General features: G+C 37.7%; 1 protein-coding gene across 2 annotated transcripts; it reads right to left on the reverse strand.

Moving 5' to 3' along the window:
* Nucleotides 1–1,072: 1,072 nt before the first annotated feature.
* Nucleotides 1,073–16,643, reverse strand: CSNK1D (casein kinase 1 delta). Of its 2 annotated transcripts, XM_068413146.1 has the most exons (9): nucleotides 16,538–16,643; nucleotides 14,638–14,786; nucleotides 13,919–14,147; nucleotides 13,375–13,545; nucleotides 11,627–11,775; nucleotides 10,912–11,083; nucleotides 10,409–10,548; nucleotides 5,112–5,178; nucleotides 1,073–3,262 (listed from the first exon to the last, which is right to left on the reverse strand). In XM_068413146.1, the coding sequence occupies exons 1-8, from the start codon at nucleotides 16,551–16,553 to the stop codon at nucleotides 5,146–5,148; spliced, it is 1,059 nt and encodes a 352-aa protein (XP_068269247.1). In that variant the 5' UTR covers nucleotides 16,554–16,643; the 3' UTR covers nucleotides 1,073–3,262; nucleotides 5,112–5,145. The 2 variants fall into 2 exon arrangements, with proteins under 2 accessions (XP_068269247.1, XP_068269246.1); XM_068413145.1 differs by lacking the exon at nucleotides 5,112–5,178.
* Between the last annotated feature and the right edge of the window lie 4,144 nt (nucleotides 16,644–20,787).

A 20,787-nucleotide genomic window follows, 5' to 3' on the forward strand; every position in this document is an offset into this window, starting at 1 on the left:
TCATTCTTTCACAAAGAGAAAACAAATCTTCTTGAAATGAACATGTGCGCTCTAGACAATGATCTACTTACAAATCTGTAAATTCATTGCAAAGATTCTTGTTTGGAAATTCAGTTTCTGAAAGTGTTGCCTTTGACACATTCTATGGAGGAGCTGCCACTCAGAGGTCTGGAATGTGGGGAAACGGAGGCAATAACTAGTTGTGCTTATGAAATTTTTCCCCACTGGAGAATGAAGGATGAGATGCCTTCGAATTCTACATGCTTTCCTCCAAGGGAGATTTTGAGTACTTTCATGAAGTTAACATGGAATATATGGACTCCTTAAATACTTTTACTTAATATCTCTCTTAAAGCGTAGGATTTATTTTCAGTTGTTTTCAAGGTCTTGCACCGCAAGAATTCAGGGACTCTGTAACCACCAAGATTATGTAAAACAGCAGCACAGCTGGTATTTTCCACATAAAAGCACATATCCTCTTCTAAACAAAAACTGTGAGGATAAATTAAATATCCTTCCAACTTTTAAAGGCCTGCTAATCAGAAACACAGAGGATTCCTGAAGGTGTATCTGCCCTCAGATTATGAATAGATGTTTGAGAACTACATAGCAAAAGCCAGGACTGGGCATTGTGGGTAGAGCTCAGTATTTTTCTTGCTTTTATCCTAGCTCCCATAACTGATCAAGTCTCTACAGCAATTCTCTTCCCATACTTCCTATCAATACAAGGTATGACTTGATAAGAGAAAGCATTTGTAAAAAAGACTCCTGGAAAAGAAGCAATATCCAAACAAAAACATTAAAGAGACAAAAGACATGCTTTCTGTGAACAAAGCAATGAATGCCTTCTCTTTCTTGCTGTGTACCCTAACTGCTGCATTCTGACCATGACTACCAAAAGCCTTCCGTGCAAGTTTTAGTACCATGACAATGTCTTCAAATGTTTGCAACTGACACTGGTCTTTGCAGGTACAGAAACCCCTTAAAAAAAAAACCAAAACAAAACAGAAAGAGGAGGTTACACCAAGTAAAGAGTAAGGATTCATCTTAAGTAAGTTACACCAAAGAAGAATAGAAGTTATTATGAATGTATTTACACAATTGTTAAAGTACACAAATACAGTGATAGTACAAATGAAGTGCTCTGAGATACTTGTTTCCGATACACAGGTTTATATAGACAGTCTTAACTATTTTCCGCATGATGGAATTTAACTATTATGAAGGACAAAAATTGCCCACAAGTGAGTACAATTCTAGAAGTCTGCAGTCAACTTTTAAGTATAGTACAGCAATTTAATGTTCCAGATACAGAGAGAATAAAGAGGCTGCCTTTTTAAATCCCTCTAACAGTACATTATTCACCACAGATATTTACAAGGAAAGCAGTGAAGTGTAAAACTGTTCAAATGGTAGTGCACATGCCTAAAATACTGAAGTTATAGTAACTGAGGAAATAATTCTCTTATGCAAACTTTTTCATGGATCAAACTCGTAAGCTTTTCCACTATACTCTCCCCAAATACAGGTTTCCCCAGTCAGACCCAGAGCACACACAAGCAAGTAGCTAATGTTCTGAAAACATCCAAAGAAGAGTGACTACTACTTCATATGTGGACTTTTGAGAGCAGCAAAAAAGAATTTGTAAGCACCAAAACAATAAAAATCACTCTTCATAAAACTTTGAAGACCAATAGGCCTTTAAAAAAAATTGTTTTCAAGCAGGGGAGAATTTCTCAAAATACCTAACTGTCCAAACAAAATCTCTGTATGTACTTTCATTTCCAACGTGGAACTGCCTATTACTTCAGTCATACTAGTATAAACAGTACTTCTGATACTGTTCCAAGTACTGTGAGGAAAGAATACCTACTTTTATTTTATGAGACTGTTTACAGTTACAGTAACAAATAATATGAAGAATCTTCCATATTCCATAACCAACAGGTGCTAACAATACCTGCAACAGTTTTTTGGACAACCTAATCATGTTGAGTCATTCATTCCTAGCTAACGATTCTGGGCATACTCAGGTTGAATACAGTTAAGAATTAAATATGGTATGCATCTGAATTGTAAAAATCCTCAGGATTTCACAGCCAGAATAGGTTGTTTTGTTTTGTTTTTAAAAATAATCCCTTTTTTTGAGTCTTGGCATGAAACAGAAGGCCTGAATCAATTTATTTGTTTTTAAACACGCAGATGCTGAATGAAATGTGCAAATTCACTGAAGACTCAGTAGCAACGTGTATCTTCCACTTGTGATACCCTCCAAACTAACCAGCCTCAGAGTGCAGGGAACAAAATTTTACCAATAAAACCCATGTTTGAAACTATCTCTTTACCCAAACTAAGCAGAGAGGTAGGACAAGCTTTCAAATTCTAAATCCCTCAAATGCCAGAGTCTTTCACTTTGTCCTTCATATTCTTTACAAAACCAGAAATCCATTATCACCATCTCTACTATACTTAAGACTCTCCTGCAGGGTATTTAGTTCTCCTCTTTTATGAAAAAGAATGAGTATTAAAAACTCCTTTGTGTTACACAGAAAGTTAAGGGTGAATGAAGACAGCAAACAGCAAAATAAAATTCTAACAGTTTTAAAATTTTCATGAGAAAACCGTCTCAGTCAGAATGGGACCATACAAACAAGTAAACAGTTTTAAATAAAGTCAGATGGTTTTGATTCATTTACATGTTCCCTGCCAGACTAATTTTTTTTAAACAAGATATTTCAAGTCATTGTCTTTAGTTTAGGTTTGTTTATATTCTACATTTTTAAATCAGACAAAAGCAAGAGTTCTTTACAGAGAATTAAGCCAATAATTTTAGCAAAATGATACAAAAAACTTCCTTAAACCAAGTAAAAGATTTATAGTTACAGTAGAATAATAAAAAGGGGGTAAAGTCTGCCGCCTGTGGAGGAAAAACTGAAATGGCCATCCGATAACAGGCGGTCAACTCTGTAAACCATCTTTCTTTTCCAGCCCTGTTACCACAGGGTTCTCTTAAGGTCATTGGGTTTCTTGCAAAAGCATCCTGTAATGGCAGCTGCTGGAGTCTGTCCATGTTCCTCCAAGTGCCTTTTAAGTCACATGGAGAACTCCAGTTGTAATGTTTCCGCTCTAGTTAGGGTATTTTTGCTAGTAAAGCCATTGGTAACATAGGAGATCAGCCATGCATTATCTGCCCTCCATGGCAAAATAATTTTCATCGGTGCACAGCAGACTGGAGAACACTGGTAGTTACCCGAGCAGGAATCTACCAAAGCCAAAAAACAAGACAACATCAGCACATATCCTTCCAGTTAACATACAAGTGGCTCTCAACGTACTTTTAAATAATTCTTTGCCAAAAGTAAGTGTGTGAATTTAAAATCCAATGCACTATACAGTGTTTCACACCCACCTGTAGCTACACGAAGTTCCCTGTATTTTCCTCCTTTATTAGAAGTTAACATGGAAAATTCACCTTTCCAGCCAGAAGGGGTGTTTTGAAGAAAATTAAGCAGAGCATACACATGCACAGGAGAAAGAACAAACCAGATGAAGACACTACCGATGTGCAGAAATAGACTCAATGAATAATTAAGTTTGGGGAAAAAAAAATCCCAGTAAGAGGGTAAAAAAAAAATGTAATTATTTTCAATGGCTTTTCGTTTTGTGGGTTTTTTTTTTTTTTTTTTGATGGGACATTGTGTTAAAAGATATGTCATTAATTTCCATAGCTTGACCTATTTCAGTAACAGCGCAACATTATTTCAATAACACTTCCACTGTAAAAGTGAAAAACAATACCACATCAGTGCAATTTAAGAAGTGAGAAATGTCTAAGTAGCTGAATCAGTATTCAGTATTAACTTCAGTTGTAAACAGTTACAAATAGTAAGGCATACAGTAAAGGCCAACCAATGCAGACACAACCCTGAGCAGACTAGAATCTGCACGTCTCCCACACACAAGATTTCCAATGCAAAGCTTTAGGTTTGCTTTTCCCCCCCCCCCCCCCACCTAAGGTCTGATAATTGGACTTTAAAGTGTCAAGCTGCCATACAGTTGGATCTTTTTAATGTTACAAACTGTTTACAAAGCAGCTTGTGCACAGTCAGCCAAGCACACAAAGCAGGAGAGGAAAACGGAAGAGGAATAGCAGGACTCTTCACCAACTAGAGATACAGGATTAGTGCAAGCTTAGGCTTTATAGAGGAAGTGAGGCAGCAGATGGAGTTATACAACAGAATTTATTAAGGAACAGAAAAATCTCACAGCCTTTTTTTAATAAGAAGCAAAGCAAAGAAGCTCCTGAACACTTAAGAAAGCATCCTTCAGCCATCAAGGTTCAGATTCCAACTGAAACTTGTTATTTCCCTTATGAAACCTGCTATTGCCAAAAGCAGAACAGACTAAAAAGCCAAAAGCTGCACACAGAAAGGCAGAAACTTCTACTGCACTGAACAGTGAAAAGGAGTTCTAAATACCCAAATCCAAGCCTGTCTACCTCCAAGATGCTCATGTTCAAACTATTCTCATTACTATGTGAACATTTTTTAAATATAGATCTGAATAGATCTGAGTATTTTTAAAATGATAGCTCGTAAGGAATGGAGAAGAATATAGAACAGCGAAAAATGGATGTGGCTGTAGTAGAACATTCCATTCATGACAAGACAGAGCCTCGTTTGAGTAATATAGTCAATTGAGTCTTCATACAAGTATTTTGGTTTTACAATTCTGAAGCAGATCTGGCTTTGAATGGATGACACACTACTGCATGAACATCCCTGGAAAGACATGTAATTCTCAAACACCTAAAATTTAGACTTGGTTCTTTTATTTTATTGTTGATGCTTGAATAATTTTAGGGACCTTTTAAGTCACTATTTTTGTAAATTCTGCTTAAGAGTCTAAGTGGAACAGCAGCAATAATTCAACTTTTGGAAAGATATTTACTTTTATATTAGAGAAAAACCAAGGCTCCATATCAAGCATCTGACCAGAACGCACAGGTAGAACTATGAGATAATGTGAGGAGAAGCAGCAAAGTCAGATGTTTCCAAAGATTTTTTTCCCCACCCCATCCAAAGTTTTGGTGTCTAATGAGAAGCACTCACCCAGTGCTGCCTTCCAACGAAAGGAGACGAGCAGCTACTTGCCATGGTGTTCGAAAGGAATGCTATTCTGAGGTAGGGGAAAAGACAGCAGTTTGTAACAGTTCCACTGCCCCAATATATAAAGATGTCTAACAAATATCCAACCTAAACTTGCAGTAGCAAATGTATCTTTTGAGGGGCTCTGATTTCAGACTTCTATAAGACGTTTCTATCATATAAAGAGATACGCAAAAGGAACAATTCATTATTCCTCAAAGACAGCTGACAGGGTCAGAAGAACAACGCAGAGTATGATGCCTATTAAGATGGATATACGGAGAAAGATTTGCTCATGAGGAGATGGAAAATGCAGAGGCATTGGAACTATGTTGCTTTTTCCCCAGAGACACAGCACAACACTTAAGTTGTTTGATGCCAAGTGTTGGCTACAGTCTTCTTAAAAACTTCTCCTGTCAAAGACACTTAATCAAATATTTCTTTGTGCAGCATTCCAATCTTTTCTTCCAACTATGGAGAGAATATCTCTATTACCAGTAGGAATTATGCACAGCTTTGACTGTTGGGTGCTGAACATGCTACATTCAGGAAAAAAAAAATTAAACAACTTACTGTATACCATGAGCAGTCAGGTCGAACCTTCTGTGAAAGGAAATTAAGGCTACTCACCCATAACTAGACTCGAGATGATCACTGCTTTCGGGATGCAGTCTGTGCAATGTGGACCGACAGAACTGATTTAAAGTAGTGTTTACTGGAATCCTCACGACCTCCTTTACTACCTCCTTTCCTATGTTTCTTAACGTTTAAAGACTGACTACGTAAAGGAGACTTAGCGAACAATTCACTCACAGAGCTTAAGAACGGAAGGATCTTTCAACAGCTGGTATGATTTTCTGTCCAGCACAGATCACAACTCTTCATTGCAGAGAGACCTGTAATTTAAGCTTGCTTTAGACCTGAATACACCACTTAGAAATGAATCCAGTTTTGATGCAAAGGCAAAGGGGACAGATGACCTACTTCTTTTAGAAGTTGTTTCAGTGGCTGCCTGCCTTCACTTAGACCTCTGTTTTGCTTCTCTTTAAATGTGAGTGGTTTTAATTTTAAGCAATAGGTTCTTCACGTGTTTCCTTCATAAATGTCAGTTCCTGCTAAAATCATTCTCTCTAAAATACTACACCAACTAACTCAAGATGATCTCTTACCTTTCAGACAAACTGAAAGACACTAATTTGATACTCTTGCATTGTATAATCTGTCTTCCCAAGCTCAATTTTTATGGCTCTTCTCTGTGTTACTTACAGTTTTCCAACAATTTAAGATACTGAGAACTGAACTAAGCATAATATTCCAGCATCTGTCTCATTAACGACATGAAATAACCTCTCCATTTCTGTTCATTACTGTATGATACATAGATTCAAGGATGAAATTATGCCCTTTCATTATGACATCACACTAACCTTTCCAACATTACACCTAAAGCCTTCTCAGTCATTACCACAGATATAGTTCCCACATGTAAGACAATGGGCTCCACTCCTTCATCCTAACCAGGTTTTGGAGTACTGCAGTAAGACACATTTTATTTGAATAGGCTATACCTGACTGCTCAACTCTCACTACTGTTTATCGCTGTCAAACATCTCACAACTTGCAGGTTTTTAGCTGTTGCTTTCACTTCAACATAATCGAGAGAAGTACTGAATAACATGTGCCACAGAATTTATGTAATTTCATCAGAAACACTTCAAGTTTCACAAACCATTTCGTAGACATTCTAGTTGTTACTCTAATAAATGCTCGTTACTTAGTGGTACAAACTGCTCGTCTTTCTAATGAGAATGATTTAGGTATTATGTGAACAGTACCTTGGAGGTGGGGAATACACATGACACCTATTTTGCTATCCCTACCAATTACCATTTTTCCGTGAGTGTTAAATTTCTCCATGAAGACCTATTTTCCATAAGAGAATTTTGGTTGTATTATCTACATTCCCAGGCTTAGGTTTCAGTTTCAGTCTGAACTGATCAGAACTCATTTTGGAAAAAAGAAAGAAAAAATGTGGAGTCATCCTTAAGAACTTCACTTAAAGGTAAGCAGCTTTCATTATTTCTTTGAGGAACCTCTGCACATTTCCATTGCCCAGAGTTTAACAAGCAGTAGCCCTTCCTCTAGATGATGAGAGGTGGATATTACAGATGCAGCGTTGCCTTACCAAAACAATGCATCCAAATAAAATAACAAAACTAATTTATTAAGTTATTTATAACAACTCTAAAAAATCTAGTTCTTAACATAAGACATCTGTAGATCTGCATAGCAAACTTTAAAAACGGCTTTGTACCAGGAGTATGGTCTAAGCACTTCCTGAAAAAGGAACAGTGGTAGCAGAATTACTTAAGACTTCCAAACGAAACTAACACACTTGGAATGGGCATGGACAAACAGTTGCTGTTCTTTACTGTTCTCCTGATAAGAAGCGGTATGGATGATTTTCTATCTTCTTACACCTAGCCAATCAAAATTCCCCTTAATAACCTTGCCATGCGAGTTGGATACTTAAGGCTTTCCTGACTAAGAACAAGGTATAAAAACAGTGGGAAATCCATGGCTTTAATTGGTAACCTGGTTAACATCTAAGGATAAATTTTGATTATGGAAGAACTACTTTAATGTTATGAAGATAGTAAGAGCGTAAGCTATGAGAACTTGAAACTTGAGCCATCTTGCCTGCTACGGAGTAAGCAGGAAGTGGGAAATATGAACAGCTAATTTTCTCTGATGAGCTCAAGGGGAAGTGTTATAAGGTAAAGCCTAAGTAAATATCTTGCATTCCAAAGCCGAGAGTCCCATGGGAAGCTGTTTAAATTACACTCCAGTTACACACAGTTATTCAGTCACCATGAGCTGTGACCAGCAGTGGTTCACTGCCTTGATAAGAGCTAAACTAAGACAACAGACGATGAATGATTAATTCTAACAAACTCAGAGAAGATCCCGACTAGGCCGCTATTGCGATTGTAAAGAAGTCAACTGAGTGATCCCATACTTGGAGTAGAGTGTTAAAAAGGGTGGGTACGGAAATGTGCCATTAAGCCAGACCGTACTGTTGGCATACACCACAAATTATACATCTGGATATTCAAAGACTACTCAAAAAAAACCTCAGTCCTACACAGTTCCAGAGTATTCCCATTTTACAAGTTAGGCAGAACCAAAACGTATCTGCAAACTCACCTGGATTATTTGTTCTTTACAACGTTTAGAAAAGTGTCACGTGCACGCTGAGCTACGTGTCAGTTAATATCGCAAAAAAATGAAAGATATACTCTCTCATAAAATAGTCAAGTAACATCATTGCACTTATTTCTGTTACTCCCATTAATTATTTATCTGCGTGGTAACAGAGACAAAGCGTCTGAGATTTGCTCAGAATGCCAGACAAACCCTGGGCATGCACACTTTACCAGGAAACCATCTTTACTTATGAGTAAACGTTCAGGGGGAACTTGTCATCACAGCCTCACGGAACAGCCGAGGTCAGAAGGGACCCCTGGAGATCACCTAGTCCAATCCCACTGCCCAAAGCGCAGTCAACTAGAGCAGGCCACTCAGGACAGTGTCCAATTGGTTTCTGAGTAGTTCGGAAGAGGGAGACTCCAGAACCTCTTAGGGCAACCTGCTCCAGTCCTTGCCCATTCTCATGGTAAAAAAGTCTTTTCTTATGTCTAAATGGAATTTCTTATATTTCAGTTTGTGCCCACTGTCCATTCACGGGATATCGCTGAGAAGAGTCTGGCTGCACCTTCTTTATATCCTTCTATCAGATATTTATGCATAGTTACAAGATCCATAACTACGCACAGTTCTACCGTCTTTGTTTTCATACTGTTCACAAACTTCAGCCATAAAATATTTCAACGTGAGAATTTCTGGTGGCAAGAACTGTAGTTCACTGAACAATTTAAGCTAGCAAAAATTGCCACCAAAGCCAACACAGAAAACCTCACCCGTTTCCTATTCTCGTCCAGTAATTTCTGCTCCTGAACTGTTCATTCCTTGTGCAAGCACAAACATTTGTGCAGCGACATGGTGAAACAATTAATTCAGCTGAAAACCAACCCAAAATATCCCACTTCACTTTTCTTACAGCAGAATTGTTTCTCCAATCCAGTTCACCCTCAGTCTTCATTAGAGATACTCACCTGGCCTCCACCTAAACAAGCCTTCCCTCTAGCAGTAAGATTTTATATGTAAGAACGTGTACTATCCAAAATAATTAATTTTGTCCATTAAACAATGAAGTCAAAAGGAATTGAGTTAATTTTTATCAATATGCTCCATCAATGAGGAATGAAATGAGTCCATGGCAAAAATTACGCAGTTAGAACTGCAGCACAGCGTTGCAGCGTGATGGAAAAATCCCTAGGCGACTGCACCAGTCCTCATAACAGACTCCCAGTAATGCTGCAGTATGCCTACAGTACAGATGATTCCCCATTCTGTAGGTAAGACTGAAGGTAAGCTGTACAAAGCCAGGCTACACACTATTTAGGACAAGTGTGTGTGAATACCCTGAAAAAGGAATGTTTCAGCTATACCATAAAGAGTTAAAAATATATTTAAACATGGTTTGTCAGTCTTAAAAAGAAGCATTCCTAAAATCTCTTTGTGAAATCACCGTGATCAATGATTTCATTGCTGACTATGGCTATGAACCACTATCACTCATCCTCCTGCCATCCTCTTCAAATGAGCCTTCTGCGACCTATCCATCATCCACATATGTGGCTTCTTATTTGCTCTGAATTACAGTACTGCACTACAGTATTTCTTCACTTTTGCGCTTTTCTGTTCTTCACCAACTACTCCTTGTCTATTCTGCACCAATATTCTCTGCTCTGTTGATTTGGAAACATAATTCACAACTGCCTCTAACTTAATCTGCTTGCTCCCTGATAACAGATATAAGAAATTCAATGAGCAAAGGAGCTAAACACCATAATTCTAAGTAAAAATGCTGTATCTCTAGGATTTTGCATCACCTCATACACCAATGCCTCTGTATTACTTTGAATATTTTATGCTTATTGCTGCCAAGGTAAAAAAAAAATTCTTTACAGTAGTCTATAGCCATATCACAAACATTCAGTTAAAATGTCAAGTATTTATATGAGTCAACATAATCTGCAAAATCAGTATGAAATCACATCAGTTAGCTGGTATGTTCTTTTGGCAAATTAACTTTATCAAATCACCTGATTTTTCCATTACACCGAAATCTTTTTTACCTGCGAAGTTGACATGCGAGAGGTATCTTGCCGGCCTGTTAAGTCAGACGATGAGATATTGACTGGGGCACCGCGATGCAATCTCATACTCACTTTCCTTTCTCGTTCCATACCAGATACTGGTCGAGGAGAGGTGTTGGCTGTGAGAAAAAAAGCATTAGATTCTCATAACGAGAAATGGGATTATAACATGGTCCCTGGAAAAATTACACTCTCGCTGTTTGCATATAAAACTTCCACAGAGTCAAACAAGGTAAATCAAGGCCTTTGTCTTACATTCACAGAAATCTAAGTAGCAATTGGCAGGTAGGGAGTGTACACAATTACCTTCAATCTACTAAAAAGCAAGGGGGAGAAAAAACCAAACAAAAACCCCAAACCCTTATTGAAGACAAATACCACTCAGGCATCCTAATTCTAATTCCAAATTTCCAATGACCAGGAATAAACTGCAAATTAGGGTAGTCTACAAGATGCATCCATCCAGGTATTTGCTTACTTACCAGCATGTGAAGTTGGGGTAAGAGGAGTAGGAGGAGCTACATCTTGTGTTCCTCTCAGCCTACCAGAAGCAGTGGAGGGTAATCCACGCACAGCTGGATTTCGTGTATGTCTCAATCTTTCCTCTCGTTCTCGCCTTTCACGTTCAGCATCTTCAGCCACTCTGCTTGCACCCTACAGGTCAAGACTAGTGAACAACTTGGGGGATTATTGAGCTTACAACTACATATTCAGGTAAAAATACTGACCATAAAGAACTGGACAACCCGTGAACTGAAGTTGGCTAGGGCATTGATTATTTTGGTAAAATTTATTGAGAACTGCCATTAATTTTGTTCATACAACTGCTGGGATAGTCTTCAAAATGCTAATGTACACACATACTGTTATGACAGCTGGACACCTACTCAACAGTTGCAAATGACCTGTGCTGAAGATGAAGGTGAGAGAAAATAATTCTTCCGCAACCTAGCCTGGTGACTGCCCTGAAGAAAGTATCTCAGAAGCCTTACACATTTAAAACCCTGTAACTTCAACTTAGTTGTCATTCAACCCCCATCTCACAGGTCCTGTATCTCCCGCCTTTCCTCATTTCCTGATCTTTTTTTTGGAGGAAAAAGGCAAGACAATCTTACAGTAACAGTTAAGAGACTCACAATGTAGTAAAAAGAATACCATTACAAAAAAAAGTTTTAGAAAGTTATGTCAGCTACTCACAAATTTCAGCATATTCCAGTCAAACACATAGTCATAGGAGAACCCTTGTCGGTGGAAAAGGTTTCTGAATAATTGCCTTAGATAGGAATAGTCCGGTTTGTCATCAAAACGCAAAGAACGGCAGAAATTCAAGTATGTGGCAAATTCAGCTGTAATAAAAGAAAGCCTGTTTTTTTCCTTCAGCTTCACATTTGATTTTATATAATTCTGAATCACAAAAAAAAAAACCCAACCACCTCAAACCCAACAAACAGGGGATCTCCTAAACGTAAGAAAAAGAATAATAACCTAATACTAGAAATGTACTGAAGGCAACACTATAGCTCATCTAACAACTCAACCCTGAAAAGGAAATTATTTGTCTACCACAGAGCAGGCAAAGCTCTCATTTGTCAACAGCAGAGAGGACCCAATACTAAAGTTCTTTAACCAACAGTTGTGGGGGTGGAGGGGAAGGACAGGTTTAAAACTACAGCTGAGCAAAGAAAAGAGATTTTTTTTTTTTTTTTGCATTTCTTTGCTTTGAATTTATTTAAATGGAATTTCTTGCAGGACACAGAATAGCATCTCTTTGGTTTTAAGTCACATGAAGATCCATATCTGCTACCTCACAAAACATGCAAAAAATAGGGGACCCATATAAATTTCCCATGGAAGTCATGCTCCAATTTTAGATTTGCAATAGTCTGAACACCTGTTTTTATATGGCACATGAAATACTAGTTACACAGGAAAAAAAACAATATTGTTGTGCGCCAGACATAATACCAGTATCAAAACACCAGCTTTTGAGTTCAAGTCTTTCCGGCTGAAATAATATATTAATAATCTACATTACGAAAGAAATTCTAAAAAACAGCACAAGAAAAGTTGATTATAGTCTTTCCTGCCTGTTAACCCCAGAGAAAAAACATAGTTAATGAATGTAAAGGAACACGTATGAAGCGACATTTGAAACAGATCGAAGACAGTTAGTTTTCATACAACCCTAAAAAAAACTATAGTCCTTGTTATCACACCTAGCTGCTGAAGCCAAGAGCATGGAAAGAATAGAGACAAAACTCTTAATGAAAGATCAACAATATTCTCTGATGACAGCTAATGTCAACAAGTTTTAAAACAGATTTAAGTATCATTTTGCTCAAATGGGCTCAAAATGCCTAGTTATTACTGTGGTGTAAATACCAAATTGAGAAACAGAGCAGCTTTGACGCATGATGCTAGCATACAGAAGGGCTTCCTACGCCTCTCACAGATGCTGGCCATCAACAGGCCAAACTAGATGAACCTGAAATGACAATTCCCAAGTGAAACTGCAATAGGTAACAGCTACATCTGACTATTCAATACGATTCATCCAAGAAACGGTACACACACATAGGAAGAAACGGGTAATTTCTCAAAAAGCTAGTTGTCTATTAGTTATCCAGGCAGCATAGATGCATGCATACACAATACATCACAAACCAGACATACCAAGCTACCCTTCGACTGGAGGGCACTGCAGTGATTGTTCACTAATAGTTAAGAAAAGGGATAATTAGAAATAGTCTACGAACACAAAGATTCCAGTCTTGAAAGCACAGTATCTTTATCACAGACGTGCCTAATCATGGCAGGGTGTGGGGGGAAAGGGGGGCGTGGGAAGAGAGAGAAGTCAAAAAGACTGGTAGCATTCAGTGTAAAGAAAAAAGAAATACCACTAAAATGTGAACATGTAGGCCTAGTGCCACAAAGGAGTAACTTACAAGGATATCCTTTACACAAAACCTCAATGGGTGTAGACATTTTCTTTTCACTGATACGTTCGTATTTCTGCCTCTTTGTCGCTGCTTTCAGTCCCTGCCAGGGGAGGGAGCCCAGGTTAAAATACATCAGTACATAGCCCAAGGACTCCAAGTCATCTCTGCGAGATTGCTCTACAACAGCATAAAAAAGTGGACTCATTAGGTTTCATTTTCTACCGGAAAAACAAAAGACTGTGCAACAAGACTGTCACAAAAACCCTTAGAAAAACAAGAGATGGCTGAGAATTACTATGTCCATGATAAACTCATCCAGTACAAGAAAAAGCCTATCACCCTTGCAGCTATTAAAAAAATGTGCTAATTCCTAAGAATTACAAACTGATCAAATCCCACCCGATCAAGAGATATGAGGCCAAGCATGCTGCACCGTTAGTGCCAGAAATAGGGATTGTCTTCTATGCCTCCATAAAGCAACAACTACTTGCACTAAAACTGTGTGCATCGATACTTCTAAAGTTTCTATTTATTGCTTTCCCCAGCTCACCAATTCCAAGATGAGTGTTGATGGATGCATAACGGGCAGTTCCTGTTAAGTTTTTATTTTCACGATATGGAATATGTTGGTGAGTTCGAGCATCTCTATACTTCTTTGCTAATCCAAAATCTATTATGTAGACAAGATTGCCTTTCTTCCCCAGGCCCATTAAGAAGTTATCTGGCTTCACGTCTCGGTGGATGAAGTTCTTAGAGTGAATATATTCAATTCGACTAATCTAAATACAGAGGAAAAAATAAATCATCGTTGAGAGACTGGGCATACGCCTTTTTTCTTATAAAAACACTAGCAACACTGTCTTAATGTTAAAAGAGGTAAAGAAACTTTTTATTGTAAAATGTAATGGCATTAAAGAGAACATAATTTAGAAGACAACAGATAAACCTTCTCTCCATCTCTTTCCCTGTATCTATTTTATGTTTGTTTCCAAAAACTTTCTGGGGGGAATTTCTTTGTCTTCAAGCAGTGCAACACCTGGTTTGCAAACAGCGCAGGTCCAGTTTTTAAAAGTCAAATTAAGACTTTGTAATCACTTTTGACAGGACACTTTATCTCACAGAAACGGAACTAATTTTGAGTCTTTTCTCTAATGATACAGACTATTCACCTCCAAATTACAGATATAAAACGTAGTTGGTTACGATCGCTCAAGAAATTTTAATATCCCAACATACTGCACTATCAAGATCAACAATGCAGTTTCCTACCATTTGGTCAGCAAGTAATAGGACTGTCTTGAGACTAAATTTCCTCGAACAAAAATTGAAGAGATCTTCCAGACTCGGTCCCAACAGCTCCATCACCATTACGTTGTAGTCCCCTTCAGCTCCACACCACTTAATTGTGGGAATACCCACTAGAAAAAAGGAAAAAGTTTATTCAGTATAACAATTTGATTTATACAGTTCACACACACAAATCTTCAAGGCTCTTAAGATGAATTCTAAGAGGGTCATTACTGTGAATGCTTGTATTTACAGTGAGACTTAGTATTTTATGCTACCTTCAGCCATTCCGAAATGAAAAGTTTGATAATTTCACAGTAGAACCAATATAAAATTACAGCAACAGAGGTCTAAAAATAGCCTTTTTCCTCTCCCCCAGAAACCTCCCAGTCTTTGTGCTTAGCTTGCAACATGAAAGTATTTAGTGTTTTTGCTGAATTTGAACCTTAAACATTTTGCAAGTATTAATACTCATGTAGTCTCCAAGATGGCAATAAGGAGCAAATTGGAAGTCTGAAAATAAAGCCACTGACAAACCACTAAATATTATTACTGAAGAAGGCCTTAGAAATTAACTACTTAGTTTCCAAGCTTGAAAGATCACCATTAAATACGTCTCTCTTCCATTTCAATTTGCAATGAATTTTCACCCTTGCTTCAGACTCTTGTCTCTCCTCCAGTTCCACTGTACTTGCTGTTTGGTGAATCTCTACCAAAGTAGCATTGTTAATAAGACATGTTATACATTCAGCTTGAGAGAGCTAAAATTAGCCCCACTTTATGGAGGAACTCGGGAAGTTATTTCACACAGAACTGCAGAATTGCTCAAATATTTTGAATTAAACCTGTATGTAGGTAGCCTTATTCAGAATTTCAAATGCCTTTACTTTGAGTTAATTTTATGCATTTTGGAAGTGAAATGGTGTAATTTACCCATTTTAAACTCTTACCTTTACTTGATATGCATTATTTTTTCCTGAATTCCCTTCACAGAGAAACCCTTATTTGGATGCAAACTTAACCTTCTGGCACCTGCCTCCACAGCATCCATCCTCAGAAAGAACCCACCATCACAGCCTTAGTAAGCCCATAAAGGAAGTATTTTACTCTATGAAGGCTATTCAGGTTACACATAGGCAGCAACTGAATCAGGCAGGAATTAAAAAGTAACGAAATGCAAAGACACATTATCGTCCATTTCTACATGTATGATTACTTATTTAGGAAGAATTCAAGGGACTATGAAACAAAAGCAAACTTAATTACATTGAGTTTATGTCCCAGAACTGCACGGGAATCTTACATTTGCAGAATTCTAAAATATATGAGTGAGTTATCCTAGCAGAGTACCACGCAGTAGCTACGAAGCTGCTTCACTTCTGTTCTCTATTACTAATGCCATTTTGTCATGGAATTCCACAGCAAGGAAATACTTTTAACTCAGAAGAAAAAATACTAACATATATAACAAACATGAATTTACTAAGTTTACACTTGTGCTACTATAATAAGCGAGTCAGGTTAAATGCTCCAGAACAGCAGTTACCATCCTTCACTGACCCATGAGAAACAAAAGTCAACCAGTGTACTGCCAGATGGGACCAAACTTTGTTCCACATTGCTCAAGGTTTTCACATTTACATTTTCTGGGACCATGAGCAACACTGGAGGATCTTAGTGGTTATCATGAAGTTTGGTAGCCGTGGAATTGGAACCGCTACTCTACGTTGCTCACAGAAGAGCTGAGATATTGCTCTTCACCTACCCTGCCACCTTTCCCACCTTCTCCTTATATGTCAAAAGATAAAATACTTCCAGGTGGCAGATATACCAAAGACATAAAACCAGTTAAATCTCTGAAGAAGGAAAATAATTTGCTTGCCTCCACCCTGCATCATTTTGTAGATTTTACTCTCGATGTGCAGCTGAGGATGTTTGGTTTTCACACATTCCAACTTAATTGCAACCTCCTCTCCGGCAGCAATATCAGTTCCTAAAACCAGAAGAATTTAAAACATTAGTCAAAATATTTTTAAGATGCATTTGCTTTGTCAAGACTGAAACAAAACAAATATTGACAAACTAGTTCTCAATGGCAAACAGAGATTATTAAGTACTTTCAGCTACGATTACCTAAAAATTCTTCTGAAGTCTTACAGATTCTCTGTAAGAGACTAGCAGTTTAAGAGACAACTATTAGACACTGTAGCACAGGAAGCCAAAACTGCTGCTATCCCATTTAAAAAAAAAAAAAAGATGAGTGTATCTTCTGAGGGGTGTCTTTCCCCTTCCAGCTTGTGGTGGAAATGCTCAGAATGAATGTCCACAGGTACGGCATGTATCCCTGACAACTTAAGAAATGCTAGGAATTCAGATCACCTCCTCTTATGCCTTGGAAACAGACTACAACCTCCCCATATCTCAATGTACTCCAGAGGTATTCTGACACCTTAGGATTTTATCTGGTTGGGAGGCAGAGTATCTAGAATCAAGAATTTGCCTTTGCAAAAAACTTCTTTTATATCTCATTAAATTCTTGTTTCAGAAATCAAGTGACTGAAAAATTGGCTTACCTGTCCACTTTCAAAGTTTAAAGGTATGGAGGGAAAAAATGACACTCTTAAAAAGAAACACCAAGTCACAAAAATACATACTCTCACAGCCATGTAACTTAGGAACTACAGGGAAACAGGAATTGGCAAAAGGAGATGTGTGACACCTTTTAGACACAAAAGTCTCTCCACTTTCAGAATCTGGCTTTCTCTTTTCCGCATTACCTCATGGTTTAGGATCACGTGAAGTACATCACCTGCTGTTTGTTCTGATTCCCACTCTTAAAAGCTTAACTTGAAGTCCACTAGTTTTTGTTTGGAAAGAAACAGGAAACAATCATTTTGTACTCACTTTCTCCATGATGTTCAGGATTTCATACACTTCTACCCTACCTCACTTTCCTTTACCTCTCTTCAGAGTTCCAAAACTCCTGTCATTCTTTGTATAGAAGTAATTTTTAATTACCCCTAATTATTCCCCATTTCACTTATCTGTATCTTTTCCAGTTCCATAATGCCCTTTTTGAGAGTCACACAAAACACTTAAGACAGAGATGCATAATTATAATTTTTTTTCTACTTACCAATCTTTTTCCAAGTTTTCTTTGCCCATTAGAGTACTGGGCTAACGTATTTACTATTATAACTGCAAAATCTTGTTCCTGAGATTAAGGAGCTACTTCGGTGCTTTATAGCCTTTTGTCTATAAAGTCAGGCTAACCAAGACAGACTAATACCCCACACCTCAAAATGGGCACAATTCTTCGCTTCACAAGGAACTGATAGTGCATGGAATTACCTACGAGTTCATGCAAGACTATGCGTTTTTAGGTTAATAAAATGTCTTTTTGTGTGCACGCACGCAAGAGTATTAAGGTGGTGTCACTGGTACGGTGAGTTGTTCTGAGTGAGTACCACGGTCGATGTTTATTAGGCATTTCACAATGCACCCTGTAAGAAAACAAACCACCTGAAGCTCACTCTAGGTACAATAAGCACAGCTCAGGGTGAACAACTGGAAGACACAAAGAAAAATAAGGCTGTACATACATTCGCCTCATATGACCCTTTTGTAAGTGGCATAATAGGTGGCAGGATCCCCGATGGCTACTTTGGTCACAGTGCAGTAGCAGCAACTGGAAACTCTTCAATCAGTCATCTAAGATTTTCACATTTTACGAATATATTATTTTGGTGGACTTATTAAATGAGTTATAGTGCACATCAATCCAGAAATGTGAAAGGACGGATCAACAATACAAGGAGGAAGGTATTATCTTCTGATCTAATACTGACCTCCCCACCCCAAACAAATAAAAATCTTGATTTTTGAACCACAGAACTCCGGATCTTTCTTGCTTATCTCTACACTCACTACCTGTTCTCCCCCATCCCAAAGTAGTCAAAGTAAGGGAAAGTGTGGACTGAAGACAATATTATCGGATGGGTGATCAGCAACAGACACGGTTGTTTTGGGGTTTTGGTTTGTTTGCGGTTTTTTTAAAACTTTTCTGAGTCAAAACAGACACAAACTACTGTCAGAATATACTGAAAGACACATCTTTTTATAGGCAGCTGCAGACTTCTGTGTTTGATTAGGGCAAAAACTGCACAGGAGGATCAAGACCTGTATTATCGGTATCGAGTTCTGCTTAACATGGTATTACACCGTTACTTGACAGACCATGATCTCAACCTAGTAGGTAATTTCTCAGGATAGCTGCTCTTCCCAAGAAGTCTTTATCACCTAAGATAGCCAAGATCCTTAGCCTGATCTCCACTTCTGTATAAACCCTCTCCTTCAAGACAAGAGATTTCTTATTAAAATAATGAAATTAATATATTTGAGTCCAGCAAAACCGATGAGAGGGGGACAAAAATACAAATCATTCTTCCAAGCAATCCAGTGGTTGTCCCCAAGCAGGGACTTTTGTCCCCACTTAAACCCTGGGACAAAATTTCTAAAATAACTCTGTAACCACCAAAAGCTTAGCTTCCTTTAAAGAAAACATAATAATATTTGAGAAGTAGCCAGAAGCAGTATTATGAGAAGAATCAATAATCAAAAGTAGTAACAAGCAGTATAATTAGAAGTCACCATTTGTAAGTGACAAAGAAAGTCTAGAGCTGTGAAAATATTTTCTTTTGAACTGCAAAATTCCAGTTTACTGGAATTGCAAAATTCTTTACCATAAGGAAAGCCTTGGAAATTATTTTAATTAGTTTACAACCCAAAATGCATTCTTAAGAAAAATATATACGTAATACAAAAATAATGAAAACACAGTGACTGCAATGTCTTCGTGACTCATATCTACCTGACCTCATGGATCGAGCAACAAAACACATGCTTACTCTGATCCACCCCCCCGCCCTCGCCCCTTGTCCATCTTTTACACTATTTAGAATATCTGGGAATCCATTTCTTTCAATCTTCCTCTGGAGGGTAACTTCAAAAGATGCAGGTACACCAAATTCCTAAATTTTATTTTAAGTTGTCCACACTCCTTTATTTACAGTAGTGCCTTACATTTCAAAATCCTGTCCCACAGACCCTGTTATTCTAAGCAAGCAAAGCTGGGGCCATTCCAAATTCCAGAAGACATATTTTGAGGTACGAGGGAGAACAGGACAGAATATGAAAGAACTATGATAATAACAACAGAGTCGTTGGCTCCATATTCCAAAGAACTGATTGAGAGAAAGAAAGAAGGTCCCTCCCATCTACTCTGGAATGTCTTCAATACCCTTGTAGCTGCATTTAAAAAAATACAGGGGAACTGGAAACAGGCAAAAATAATCAAATCTTCCTTTTCAAAGCATAAAACCAAGCTGGAAATCTACATTGAGGTAATCTACAAATTCACTAAGGGCTATCAGAAGGCATTTGTACTTAAAAAAATTCATTACTTCTGGAAGAATTTTAAAAGTTATTTTAAGGCACTTATGTCCTACTGTGCAGTCTGAACAACCAAGCAGAAACTTTATTTTTTTTTTTTTAAATTTCATTATCACAAAAAGCACAGATTTCAAACGCCTGTTTTACCAGACAATGGTAGGCAAACCAAATGGGCCTCTACAAAAGGCTTCAGTTCTTGAGAGACAGTAATTTCCCCTGGAAAAAGAAACCTATGCCATTAGCTGGATCTTCCAGGCATATAATTCTCTGCTAGTTACTGGCTTAGGCATGACATTTGCAGCAAGCCCTAAAAATAAATCCATGCTGGCTACTTAGAGATAAAAAGAAGAGGTCAAAAACTGAGGATGAGGAATTCTTGTGCAAAATGCAGCATGGCAGTAATACTAATATACAGAGAACTATTATTTCCTGTGCAACTTTACTGCTGTGGGCTGTATGCATAAAGATAAAAGTGACAAATAAAAAAATGTTTATTTTACTTGCACTTTAAATTCATAATATAATATAAACTGATTTACCTGAGCAGTAGTCAACTGCTAAAGTAGGAGTTTCTCAAATCATCTAACATTCTTTAGATTTTAACTGCTGTCTTAATCTCCACCCAAAATCCCAAAGGTAGCTAATGAGGATTTTTACACAAGCGTTACCACCACAATAGTC

Source organism: Nyctibius grandis, chromosome 15, assembly GCF_013368605.1.
Source record: "Nyctibius grandis isolate bNycGra1 chromosome 15, bNycGra1.pri, whole genome shotgun sequence".
In the NCBI taxonomy this organism is placed as follows: Eukaryota; Metazoa; Chordata; class Aves; order Nyctibiiformes; family Nyctibiidae; genus Nyctibius; species Nyctibius grandis.

Bases quoted from the DNA above. Each gene is read 5' to 3' on its own strand.
- CSNK1D (XM_068413145.1), bottom strand. The intron at 11,084-11,626 runs GTGAGTAGCTGA...CTTGACCTGTAG, and splicing joins ACTGGAATATGCTGAAATTT to GGTGCAAGCAGAGTGGCTGA. The intron at 10,549-10,911 runs GTAAGTAAGCAA...TTTTTCTCACAG, and splicing joins TACCCCAACTTCACATGCTG to CCAACACCTCTCCTCGACCA.